The sequence below is a fragment of the Apodemus sylvaticus genome, chromosome 14, assembly GCF_947179515.1.
Source record: "Apodemus sylvaticus chromosome 14, mApoSyl1.1, whole genome shotgun sequence".
In the NCBI taxonomy this organism is placed as follows: Eukaryota; Metazoa; Chordata; class Mammalia; order Rodentia; family Muridae; genus Apodemus; species Apodemus sylvaticus.
The window spans coordinates 20,130,345-20,143,860 of NC_067485.1; the positions used below are offsets into that span (position 1 = coordinate 20,130,345).

Below are 13,516 nucleotides of genomic sequence, written 5' to 3' on the forward strand. Positions count from 1 at the left end.
CATACATACATACATGCATACATGCATAGATAGATACATAGATTATAGAGGGATAGAGCAGTAGGTAGGTAGATCAATCACAATGAGTGGTCTCAAATATTTCCAAATGATGGCTCAGTTATGTAGCCCTGGCTGCCCTGGTATTGATCCCCTGATTTGATCCCCTCTTAGAGATGACTGAACTATGGACAGATAGATACTTTAGTGTTTCTTTTTATGAGACGCATAATTTATTTTTTAAATCTCTTCAGGTGATAATTAAAGAGGCAACCGGGCTACCTATAAGCCTTTCAAACTTCGTCTTCTGTCAGTACACGTTCTGGGACCAGTGTGAGTCTGCAGTGGCTGCCCCGGTGGTGGACCCAGACGTGCCTTCCCCGCAGTCCAAGGATGCCCAGTACACGGTGACCTTCTCTCACTGTAAGGTACAGAGGCAATTAAAAAGTGAGGTACCAGGCCCGGGGTGACACTCTACGGTGACATGAGAGCTGAGTCCCCTCAGTCAGTCCCCAGTACCAGAAATGGCCACAACTGAGTCATCTTCAGCTGCATGATAGGGCAATGGCATTGGGCACAGTCTTTTAAAAATCTACTTTAAAAAAAAAAATCTACTTTTTTGTTTTCAAAATAAAGGATGTTTGTGTGTGTGTTTTGCCACATATTCTACATTATGTGTAATTCTGGGGTTTGAACAGGATGCCTTCCCACTGTGTGATGCTTTGTTTGTTTGTTTCTTTCCTCCTGTCTGTCCTTCCTTCCTTCCTTCCTTCCTTCCTTCCTTCCTTCCTTCCTTCCTTCCTTCCTTCCTTCCTTCCTTCCTTCCTTCCTTCCTTCTTTCTTTCTTTCTTTCTTTCTTTCTTTCTTTCTTTCTTTCTTTCTTTCTTTCTTTCTTTCTTTCTTTCTTTCTTTCTTTCTTTCTTCATTCTTGACTGTTTTCAAGGACCAAAAACTCCTCATTAATTATTACCTGGCAGTCAGAATTTCTGTCCTTTTCTCACTCAGTACCCTTTCCTGCCCTCCCCGATCACACCGAAGCCCTTCTTCCCAGCAGGTCCCTTCAGCTTCCACACCATCGCTTGCTGTGTCTGTCAGCCACTGAGTTCAGAGTTTCATGCCTGAGCATGGGTGGAAGGTTACGGGATGACACATGGGCAACCTCCTGTTGGCTACACCCCTGATGAAGATGACACCCCTTCTCCCAGATTTGTTAAATTACTACAGAGTCCTGCTCCATAGCTCAAGCAGGCCCAGGACGCGATATGTAGCCTACTCTGCCTTCCAACTCAACCATCCCCCTGCCTCGGCATCCTACGTGCTGGGATTACAGGCAGGGGCCCCCAGGCCTGGCTGGACTCTGCTTCTAACTTGTGGGTTCTCTCCGTATGTGCTGGCACCTGCCTGGAATCGTGGCACAGGGGAGCAGAGGCCACAAGATGGTACGTTCAGAGAGAATGCAGGAGAGCCTGCTGCAAAAAGCAAGGTTTGCCCTGTAAGGTCTTTGGTTTTGGTTTTGCTTTTTTTCTTCTTTTAAATATAATATATCTTATTGGACTTTGTAAAGCTCAAGCGTTCTGCTTCTCAAGTTAAAATAACTTGGGAACATAAAAACAAAATCTGAAAAATCCCATCTTCCAGTCTTATTCTGCACAGGTGTAACCGCCAATGATGTTTTTCCTTTTAAGATATTTCCTTTGGTTTATTTTATTTTATATTTTCTGGGATGGAGTCTGCTGACCTGCCTTGCCAGCTTTGAGCTCCTGGGCCTGCCCTCTCCTCCTGAGCAGTTAAACATCAATTGCATGTCCCCACACCCTGCCACATGGTTTGTTAGGGGTTTGGTGTTTTGTTTTGTTTTTTGGGTTTTTTTTTTTTTTTTTTTTTTTTTTTTTTTTTTTTTTTGGTTTTTTGGATTTGTTTTTTTCGAGACAGGGTTTCTCTGTGTAGCCCTGGCTGTCCTGGAACTCACTCTGTAGACCAGGCTGGCCTCGAACTCAGAAATCCACCTGCCTCTGCCTCCCAGAGTGCTGGGATTACAGGCGTGTGCCACCACCACCCAGCGTGCCACATGTTTTAATAAGCTATGTCCTGTCTTCCTGCCTCACCTTTCTGGCTTCCGTTGGGCACTGTCACCAAATGAGTTCTCAAAACCATACTCTGCCCTCTAGCATCCTCTTCTCCTGGATGGCCTGTCCACGCTGCTGCTCTGAAAAGTGTGTCTGTTCTTTCTGGCTCCAACTTAGAAAACAAATTCCTGTTACTGCCTGTAAAATGTCCTATGTACAAGGTTCTCGGGTCTTTCTTTTTTCTTAAATAAGATTTGCTTATTTACTTACTTAGTATGTGTGTGTTTGTGTGTGTGTGTGTGTTTGTGTGTGTGTGTGTGTGTGTGTGTGTGTGTGTGTGTACAGGTGCCATAACCCCATGTCCAGCGCTCCCGGAGGCTGGAAGAGGGCTTCAGCCTCCAGAGCCAGCATTACAGGTAGCTTTGAGCCACTGTGTGGGTGCTGGGAACCAAACCAGGGTCCTCAGGAAGAAGAACACCTGCTTCAAACCATCAAGCTGTTCTTTCTCCCCAAGCCTACATACCTTGACCTGTATTTGCCGAACCACATTCTCGAAAATCTTTAGTTAGAATGTTTACCTGCAACATTTGTTTCTTATTACTTAAATTAGCAGACAGTTATAGGCCTTATGATCACATTTTCTTTCATTCTTTCTTTTTTCTTTCTTTCTTTCTTTTTTCTTTCTTTCTTTTTTCCTTCCTTCCTTCCTTCTTCCTTTCTTTCCTTCCTTACTTCTTTTCTTTCCTTCCTTACTTCTTTTCTTTCCTTCCTTCCTTCCTTCCTTCCTTCCTTCCTTCCTTCCTTCCTTCCTTCCTTCCTTCTTTCTTTTTAAGATGTATTTATATGAGCACACTGTAGCTGTCTTCAGACACACCAGAAAAGGACATCAGATCCCATTACAGATGGTTGTGAGCTACCATGTGGCTGCTGGGATTTGAACTCAGGACCTTTGGAAGAGCAGTCAGTGCCTTTAAGCACTGAGCCATCTCTACAGCTTCTTATGGAATTGTCATATGCCTGAGTCCTTTACCTTGTTCCGAATCACTCCCCTCTCCAACTATTACCTTCTCTCATACCCTTCCCACATACACTGCTTCTTTTCTCCTCCTAAGTAATATTGCCATCCCCCCCCCACACACATACATTTTTGTTGTTGTTTCCCTAATAGTCTTTTTAATCATCCCCATCCCTCCTTTTTATTCACAGGGCTGTTTACATCAGGAAGACAAAGGCTAGAATTTAACTGTGTGCTGTTTAACAATTGTTTAAATACATATGGATCCCTGGGTTAGCAGTGTGATTTTTAAAAGCTGTTGGAATTTGGTTTGGTTTCCTTTTTTCTTCTAAAGGATATAGCTTGAACTAATTGGCCGTCGTGTTTCTTTTCCTTCTAAAATTCTGGGTCTGTCTCCAGATGAACCAAGAAAGTAGGTAGTATACAGTTCAGTCAACTTAATAGCTGTTTCTGGAAATGCGTCAGGCGGAACAGCACCTGAGGCTCTGCTCTGGTGCCCCAGGAGGCCGTTGGGAAGGAGAGTGGCTTGGCTTTGAGCCTACGGAATGTTCTGGGTGACCTGCCACAGTTCTCAGGGAACTCTAAATTGCAGGATCGTAGGTTGGTTTTGTAAAGTGAGAAATCACAGTGAGACACTCAGGAGCAAGAGCCTACCGACACCATGGAAGAGTCAGATAGTTGGAGTCCCTTACTCAGTAAGTCACAAAGAGCAGCAAGGGTCACCCGGAGGTCAGGGTGGCTCACTGGAACTGACTGTGAGCCAAAGGAAGGGAAGGTAAATCTTAGCTCTGCACCTAAAGCCAGAAGTTTGAATTCAGACAAGCTGCTTTCTTCCTTAGACCCAAGCCACCTCCCAGACCCCTTCCAGATCTAGCATCCCATGGTCTGTCAATGCTTTCTACAGATCAGAAGAGATGGGGTTTACGTTCAAGAGCAGGGAAGTGGGTACCATTATGTCTGACTCTCAGTGTACTCCCCTGTCTTCTGCTTGTCCCAGGACTACGTGGTGACGGTCACAGAAGAATTCCTGGAGTTCATTTCTGATGGCGCGCTGGCGATTGAGGTGTGGGGCCACAGGTGTGCTGGGAACGGAAGCCCCATCTGGGAGGTTGATTCGCTCCATGCAAAGACAAGGACATTGCATGACAGGTTTGTTCTTGCTGTGAGCAAGCGACCCAAGAGTCAGGACCAGCTGAGACCATAAGTGGGGTTACAGGCATCAAACCCTGGGGCTCCCAACAAGTTCTTCACCCTTTGAGGCCATTCCCTCCTTTTTAAATCAGAATTCAACGAAGAGCCATCAGGCATCAAAAACACTGCAAAGTGAGTCGTGGCAACATGAGACAGAAATAACTGCTGTATTTATGTGAAAAAAATCCTTTCTTTTACTTCACATTACACACAGAAATTGCTATGAGATAATCATATATTTATTTTTAAAGTTCTTATTACATTAATTGTGTGTGCATGTGTATGTGTGTATGTATGTGTGTTGTGTGAGTGTGTGTCTGTGTGACTTCACATCCCAGTCTGTGTCTGTGTACTCACAGGTGGATGTCAGAGGATACCTGCAGGAGTCTGTTACCAAATTCTATCATGTGGTTTCCAGGACTTGAATTCAGGTTATCTGGTTTGAAGGCATACCCCTTTACCTACAAGGCTATCTTGTTGACCCAAATTACAAAGCAAAAAAACTTATTAATCTGGCAAAAGAAAATAGGGTATCTTTATATTCTTTATATATTTTTTAATTATCTTTTGTTTTGTTTTGTTTTGTTTTTTGAGACCCGATTTGGTTATCATCTGAGCTGGCCTCAATTCATGGCAGTCTCCTGCCTCAACCTCCCAAGTTTAAAGCTACAGGTGTGAACCAACGTGCCCTGCGTTTTTGCCATCATGGTCATTTTAAACAAGTTCTCACTATTTGACCCATTTGGCCTCAGACTTGGAATCCCCCCGCCTCAGCTAGTGCTAGGATTATTGGTATGCACCATGCTTCCTGGATAAGGAAGCGATATCTTTACTGCTTTGAGATCGATCATCTCAGGTTCTCAGGCCACGATAGCCACAGTAGGGAAAACATGTACATTGGGCTTAGTTTGCACTAAAGGCACAGTACAAAAGTAAACAAGCAGCCACGAGAAAAAATTCCTAATGTCCTCGTCCTCTTTATAGCATTTCTAGAGACTGACCATAGGTCTTTCCGCATGCAAGGCAGGGGCTTGCCCGTCGATCCCCAGCTCCAGCCCTAAAATTGGAGGTTTCATGTAAAGTTGATCATGTGCCTCTTCTGTAACCCAGCATTTCACAGCTGGGTGCTTACTGGAGAGAGATGGAGATTTAAGTCCACAAATAGTGTTCATGGCAACTTTACCAGTATACCCAGTGTCCCGGTGAGTCCAGGTATCTTTCACCCAATGAGTAAGAAAATTACCATATTATTCATCCAAGAGTGCATTAGTCAACATTTAAAAATAAAATAATTGGTCGGGTAGTGGTGGTGATGACGGTGGTGCATGGCTTTTGATCCCAAAGTCTGGAGGCAGAGGCAATGTATCTCTGTGAGTTCAAGGCCAACCTGGTCTGTAGAATGAGTTCTAGGACAGCTAGGGCTCCACAGAGAAAACTGTCTTGAAAAACCAAAATGGATGGATGGATGGATGGATGGATGGATGGATGGATGGATGGATGGGTGGGTGGGTGGGTGGGTGGATGGATGGATGGATGGATGGATGGATGGATGGATGGATGGATGGATGCAGTGGATCTCTGTGAGTTCAAGGCCAGCCTGGTCTATAGAATGAGTTCTAGGACAGCCAGGGCTCCACAGAGAAACTCTTGTCTTGAAAAACCAAGATAGATAGATAGATAGATAGATAGATAGACAGACAGACAGACAGATAGACAGACAGCTGTGGGGCCCTGTACAGTGGCTTGTGCCTTTAAGAGTCACAGCACTCAGGAGACAGACAGCAGACATCTGTGAGTTCAAGGCCAGCTAGGGCTATATAGAGAGACCCTGTCAGAAAAAGAACCATTCATCTATTGTGCCATGTAATATAAACCAGACTTAAGAGTCCATACCATGTGGTCTCATGTTTATGACATTTTAAAACAGGCAGAGCTAACTTGGATTTTCCAAAGCCCCTGGAATTCTACACCACTCTGTATCCATCACTTACATGTGAGGTCTGGCTTGGTTAAACAGCCTCAGAGTCCATAGCACGGGTCATGTGAGTGTGAACTGAGGAAGTAACCTGTGAGACCTCCCTGGCACGGTGTGTGCTCGGTGATTGGACGTTTGTGACGGTTGCTCACGGTGGCCCTGGATGACGCATTGCTTGCTGGGATGTGGCTTCTGCAGGTGGAATGAAGTGACCCGTAGAATAGAGATGTGGATCTCCATACTGGAACTGAACGAGCTGGGGGACTACGCCGCAGTGGAGCTTCACCAGGCCAAAGACGTCAACACCGGCGGCGTCTTCCAACTCAGACAGGTATGAAGCCGGCCTGAGGGTTTCCGTTGCTGTGATGGGACACCATGGCCAAGGCCACTCCTGTAAAGGCGAACAGTTAATTGGGGCTGGCTTCCAGTTTCAGAGGTTCAGTCCATTACCATCATGGTGGGGGAACATGGCAGCATCCAGGTAGACATGGTGCTGGAGAAGCCAAGAGTTCTACATCCTGATCTGAAGGCAGCCAGGAGGAGACTCTGTCCACATTGGCCAGACTTGAGCCTCAAAGCCCCGCCTCCACAGTGACATGAGTCCTCTAACAAGGCCACACCTCCTATGAGTGTCACTTCCCACAGGCTAAGCATATTCAAAACACCACCTAGTTTTTTGGTGGTTTGTTTCTCGTGTCACTTCTCTGCTTCACTCTTAGAGTTTCTGGGAACACCCTCACTATTTGTATGTCTGTTCTCAAACCATTTCCCCTTGTTTCCTTCCTCTGTTTCCTTCCTCTGTCCCCGTCCCTGTTCCTGGCCTCTGTGCTGCCTTCACCTCTGCAGGGTCACTCCCGTAGAGTGCAGGTCACAGTAAAACCCGTGCAGCATTCGGGGACACTGCCACTCATGGTTGAAGCCATCCTGTCAGTGTCCATTGGCTGCGTGACCGCCAGGTCTACCAAGCTGCAAAGAGGGCTGGACAGTTACCAGGTAAGATGGGTCTGAAGTGCTGTGTCCTGGAGTGTGTCTGGGGTGTGGCTTGGATGGAGAGTGCTTACCAAGCTGGGATTTATATCCAGTATTTTAGAAATTATTATTTTTTAATTTTAAAGAAGATCAGTACATGTTCAGTAGTCCAGGGACTACAGAGATGGCTCATTGGTTAAGAACGCGTACTGTTCTTACAGAGGACCCAAACTCAATTCCTGACACCCATTTAGACAGCCCATAACCACCTGTAACTCCGTCCCTGTGGGTCCAACACCTTCTGGCCTCCAAGGGCCCCTGCACTTACATATATGTACCTGCACTCGGATATCTATATATACACATGTTAAAAAATACAATATATTAAATAAAAACAAATAATTAAAATCAGTGTGGACAAAAATTGATACACAGTAGAATTCCTATTTGGGATTGCAAGAAACTAGATGGTGTTCCAACTGTTGCCTTTCTCTGGATAAAATGCTGTGTTTGACTAGTGTCATCAGTAGGATTTACTTCTCACCGCTCTAGTGGTCGCCTGCTTTGGGCTGCTTTCGTTTTACACCCAGCCCAGTACATGTGTACATTACCCCTGGCCCGATTCTCTTGCACTGCTATCAGATAATTGTTCCTGTACACCCTCACGTTAACCCTCACGCTAACCCTCACGCTAACCCTCACGTTAACCCAACTGCTTGCTCTCTTTTTGTTACTATAAAAACTATGCATGGGAGCTGGAGAGATGGCTCAGAGGTTGAGAGCACCTGCTGCTCTTCCAGAGGCCCTGAGTTTAATTCCCAGCAACCACACGGTGGCTCACAACCAACTGTAATGGGATCCGATGCCCTTTTCTGGTGTGTCTGAAGATAGTTACAGTGTGGTCATACACACAAAATAAATAAATTTAAAAAAATAAAAATAACTATGCACGTGATCACTTTGTCTGTGAAATCTCCATCCCTGAAGTCCATCGTTCTCACTAAGAAACGAAAAGATGCTGGGTTTGGTGGCACATGCCTATCATCCCAGCATTTGGAATGTGGAGGCGGGAGAACTGAATTCAAAATCATTCTTAGCTGCAGCTACATAGCTTTGGAGCTAGCCTGAGCTACATGAGATACTGGAGGGTGGGCAGTGCAGAGAGCTAGTGTGTACCCGGGAGAATAAACTTGAGTAACTGTCCTCCTGCTATGGTTTGGACGAATATATGGGATCCAAAGGCCTGGGCACAGTTGGACTGGGGTCTCCTCTTGTCACGTGTGATAGAGAACATCTCTCTGACTTGCAAGAAAATATCTCCTTCCATTTTTCTGAGGAGTCTGTGTACCAGCTCAGCCAATCCTGAAAATGGTTATCTTCTACTCTGGTTTCGCTTTGGTTTTGTGGTGTCAAGGCAGACTTTTCTGAAAGCCGGAGACCATGCAGAGTACTGGGGCTTTGTTAGACTCTGCCCTCCTCCCTTTCTACCAAGCATCCCTGAGCTCAGGGTCTACATGCTCTCTTCAGATAGAGCAAAGGACGAGGAGATGAGGTACGTCGGCTGGGGCACTTCTCTACCACGCTTGTGCGCTTGTAACCTGTGAGTAAGGAATTGAATTGTCTATTTTCTCACTCTAGGCCACTCCCTCCCAGAGCCAGTAACTCCTAGAGTGGCCACAGGAGTGGATAGTTGGGGTGAGCACAGGACTTAGAGCCAGGAGACCCAGGTTCTCCATCCACTTCCTGGTTCACTTAAACACTGAGTTCTTACTTGTCTAAAATGATGAAGTGGACTCTAATTCTCAGAGTTTCTTCCTGCAATAAAACTGGCTCAACCCATCTCCAGTGTCAGATAAAACATGGGGTTCAGGTAACTTAAGCTTTGACTCCAACAAAGAAAATCATCAGCTTTGCTAAACATTCCCAATTTTAAGAGTTTTATAAGAATTCTTTGTTGTTTTTAAACTTTTTATTATTCTATTTTATGTGTATGGGTGTTCTGATTATGTGTACATCTGTGCAGCACGGCATGCCTGGTGCCCATGGAAGCTAGAAAAGGTTCTTGAATTACCCAGAAATAGAGTTATAGGGAGGTCAGGAGCTACCATGTGGGCACTGGGAATCAAACCTCAGTCCTCCGGAAGGACAGCTAGTGTTCTTAACCACTGAGCCATGTCTCTAGCCCCTGTTTATAGTTTTTAAAATAGCTTTACCTCTTGAGTTAAAACTGATTTGGGGTGAGGGTGGAGGGAGCTGGGTAGAGTGTGTACACTATGGGAGCAGAGGCGTTCAGATCTCTTACGTAAATTCAAGGCCGGCCCGGCTACTCATCAAATTCCAGGCAAGCTAGAGGGATGGAGTGAGGCCCTGCCTTAAAAAAAATAAACAATAATAAAAGAACTGATGTTTCATTAAAAATGTGGATTTGAATGAATTAACTGTTGCCCGGTGCTGCAGGTATCTTAAAAGCATCCTTCCCCGGGCTGGGTGGTAAGACACATGCTTATGATAAACACGTGTGAGATCCTGGCCTCAGTCCTTGGCGCCTCAAGAGAATAAGCTTGTACTAGTCACACAGAATCAAGCTGTGGTCACTTTACTTCCCTTACCTGTTCAAGGTCCTATTGACTCAGTACTTTACAGTTACACTCTCTCGCGGTTGCTGAAGTCAAAACACTATACAACAATGTTGTGGCCCGAAAGCTCAGGCTAGGCTTGGGTTGATGGAAGTACCTTTTTAGTCTGAAATGTGATGTTATGTTACAGTTGTCCATTCTCTGACATAAAATCAGTTCAAGATAAATTCTTTCAGCCTTCAGATACCACTTAATACACTCATCTTGCAACTGCTAGTGACAATACAACAGGCTTCAAAACACATGTATTTTGAAGTGTACACATGAAAATGATTGTAACTACATTTTAATAAGTCTAATATTTTCTCATGTCACTAAAAAAGGTTGTTATGGATTTAAATAAAAAAATTCACTGGGCATAGTAAAGCAATCCTGTAACCCCAGAATTTGGAAGACAGGGACAAGAGGACCAATGTAGGTTCAAGACTAACCTGGTCCACATAGTAAGTTCCAGTCCAACCAGGGCTGCATAGTGACACCGTTCTCTAATGTGATGATGATACTGATGAAGAGAAAGAGGAAGAAGAGGAGGAGAAGGAGGAAGAGATGGAAGAGGAAGAAAAGCAGAAGGAGGAGAAGGAGAAGCAGCAGCAATCCTCATCCTCATCACTATCACCATCATCATCCAGGGTTTCTGAAGTCTCCTTTCTAAGGAAATTTGTCTCTACCCAGACACTCGGTTTCAGCTTGGTTCTTTGTCTTGTGTAATGTTTTTTACCAAAATTGTTACTATGGGTAATTCTTGTGAAAGTCAGCCATGCCTTTGGGGCAGTTGTGGTCCAGCCACAGTGGACACTGATAACCAGTACATTCCAGTGGCTCAGCTGCCCCTGCAGGCGCCAGCCAGCACAGAACAGTGTGTGCCCTTAGCCTAGGTCCCCAGGCATTCCCATGGCGACTTCATCTGTGAGTGATGGACTCCGAGGAATGGCTGCTGAGGCAGAGACTAGAGTCCCAGTCTCTGTCCGAGTGGCCGCCATCTGTGAGAACCTTGGAGTAATCGTGTAGTCCTATAGGGTCTCGGTGAGAAGAGACTCTCTAAGTCCTTTGTGGGTTAGCCCTTCTGTCTTGCTAAGATCATCTCAAACCTCAGACAGCCCACCTGGAATACAGATCACCCATGATTGCAGTACAAGGCCTGGTACCGTGAAGTCACTTTCAATCCTTTTCTAAGAGAATTCTCTTTTAAAATATTTGTTTTCCTTCATTTAAAAAAAAAAAAGTCTTAGGGTGTTAAAATGACTCGATGAGAAAGGCACTTGCTTCCAAGACTTACAACCTGAGTGTGAGCCCCAGAACCCACAATCACAGACAGACACACAGACAGAGACAGACAGACAAACACACAGAGAGACAGACCAAGAGATAGAAAGACAGACACAGAGACAGAAGAATGTAATCTTTCCTAATCTTTTGGGATTCAGTGAAATGCTTTATGGTGCTAATATGGTCATGTTAGCCGTCCATTGTAACATGTTAAATTATTCTCCGGGTGCTGTTTGAGAGAACGAAATGCATGTCCTTTCTGTTTATGTTTTCCCCACCAGAGAGAGGAGGAGGATGGCGGTGATATGGATAGTTATCAGGTATTGCCACCGCTGTCAATCCCGTGCATGGGGCACAGCTCTTGCTAATCGCCAGCCTTCGCAAAGCAGAGGCCAGGGAGGTGGAAACAGGGCCACAGAGTGAGAGCGCGCGCGGTTGCTCACTTGCTTTTGATTTGCTTTGTATGTGATCAAGGACTCAACATTATTCTCTCGATTTTCCTGTTCCGAATCTGTAAGCAGACACTGCCCTGCTGGCTCTGCCTGCTCCAGGGACCCGCTAGGCAAGCCTAGCCAAGCAAGACTGTGTGGCTGTATTAAAATGAATGACCTCAGAGAGCATACTGCTCTCGTTCACAGCCTTCTGGGACTCCCTTGTCTGTCTTCCACTAAAGTCCACTTTGCCTCTCCCTTCTGGAAGATGAATGCTACTCTGAATGCCATTTGACTTTCAAAAAGCACTTTTATTGGGTGACAAGCCTGGAGACTGCTCACAAACTTTAGTTTTGTTTTATTAACCAGTTTCCCCCTCTCACCAGGGTCAAGCTTAGTTTACCATGTTGAGAGTTTAAATAGCAGCTTTCTCTTGTTGGAAGTGGAGAAGAGGAGAAGGAGCAGATGTGACTTATATAATATACCTAGTCAGCCTCAGCTAGCCCGACAGCCCCAGAGGATGGTGGGTGGGGTCAAAGCAGTCAGCCGAGACGAAAGTTTCAGGCACCATTTCCCGGTCTGTGTACTGCTTCCCCACTCGCTTTGGTGAGCCCTCCTGTGTGCCAGCTGTGGAGACGGTATAGGCAAAGCTTCTGAGTTCCATCTTTCTAATCTTAGTATCAGGATGTCCTCGTTAGAATTAGGCCAAGGAGCATCAGGGATAGACTTGATGGGTTTTCCTTCCCTACGTACAATTTTATTAAGAGAGGATGAAAGTGGACAAAACCAGACCTTGGCGGGAGAAGGTCTGCATCCTCTTAGGTCTCAGCTGTGCCACCAACTAACGTCTTACAGCTTGGGCATGCTTCCCGCCATGTTCACAGTGGAGTCTGCTGCTTCTGGGATCTCTTCCAGCATGGCCGACTGCATGGGAGATTTTGCATGGGAGATTTCTGGTTATCCTTGTGGTGACGGTTGGCTGTAAAATCTTTGCAGCAAGTTCTGAGGGTTTTCTGCTGACCTATTCTTTGCCTTTTGGGGGAAAATCACGTATTAATAGTAAGGCCATTGACCTATGACCTACCTACTGCCTGTCACTCCCCTACCATGTGATGTTCTGCACTTTGGGCTTTGCTTATGGTATCCTGCTTGAAATCACATGTCTCTCAAGGAATCGCTATGGTACAAATGCACCCAGACATGGGTGTGCATACATATGGCAAAAAGTCATTCTGCAGTGTACAAATCTTCCTGTTTTAACATCGTTTGAGCCTGTCTTGTCAGTGTAACTGTCCTTCTGAAGATGTCGGGGCTCTGATTTCTGGGTACCAGCATCCTTGGTCAGCATGGAGCACTGGGACCTCTGCTTTCTCGCATATTAATTAATCGCTGTGGCATTCAATGGCCTTTCCTAATGAAAGTTACCCCATGTATTTAATTATCTTTTCTATATCAAATAAACCATGATCTACATGTTCTATAGAGAAAAATCTTCCCTCTCGTTGTCAGGAGGAAGACTTGAACTGTGTAAGAGAGAGATGGTCAGATGCGCTCATTAAACGACGGGAATACTTAGACGAACAGATTAAAAAAGTCAGCAATAAAAAAGGTATGTGATGGGGTTCACAAGATGGCCCAGCAGCTGACAGCACTCGCCGCCAAGCCTGGCAACGTGAGCTCAGTCTCCGAAGTCCACGTGATAGAGGAGAGAGCCGACTCACAGCTGCCCTCACAGCTGCCCTCTCATCACAGTACACATGTGCTGTGAGGTGCTCGTCCCATCCCCCACACTAAATACATGTAAAAAAAATGCACATGGGAGTGCACTCTTCCACAAGTAGTTTTTTCAGTATTGTACAGTGGCCCAAAGGAGAAAAAAAATAAGAATCCTTGTGAGCCACGAGTGGTAGCTCATACCTGTGATCCCAGCTTTTGAGAGACAGAGGCAGGTGGATCTCTGTGAGCTCAAG

The 13,516-nt window shown here is 45.4% G+C and overlaps 1 protein-coding gene across 6 annotated transcripts in view; it reads left to right on the plus strand.

Annotated features, from left to right (window-relative positions):
• The window catches only part of Kif13a (kinesin family member 13A), a 185,664-nt gene that overhangs the window by 139,477 nt on the left and 32,671 nt on the right, over window positions 1-13,516 (plus strand). For 4 of the 6 annotated variants that reach the window (XM_052156717.1, XM_052156720.1, XM_052156719.1 and 1 more), the window contains exons 22-27: window positions 252-425; window positions 4,076-4,227; window positions 6,443-6,575; window positions 7,091-7,237; window positions 11,397-11,435; window positions 13,056-13,155. In XM_052156717.1, coding sequence (XP_052012677.1) covers window positions 252-425; window positions 4,076-4,227; window positions 6,443-6,575; window positions 7,091-7,237; window positions 11,397-11,435; window positions 13,056-13,155 — 745 coding nt within the window. The remainder of the gene's footprint in view (window positions 1-251; window positions 426-4,075; window positions 4,228-6,442; window positions 6,576-7,090; window positions 7,238-11,396; window positions 11,436-13,055; window positions 13,156-13,516) is intronic. The other 2 variants (XM_052156718.1, XM_052156722.1) reach the window with 1 other exon arrangement.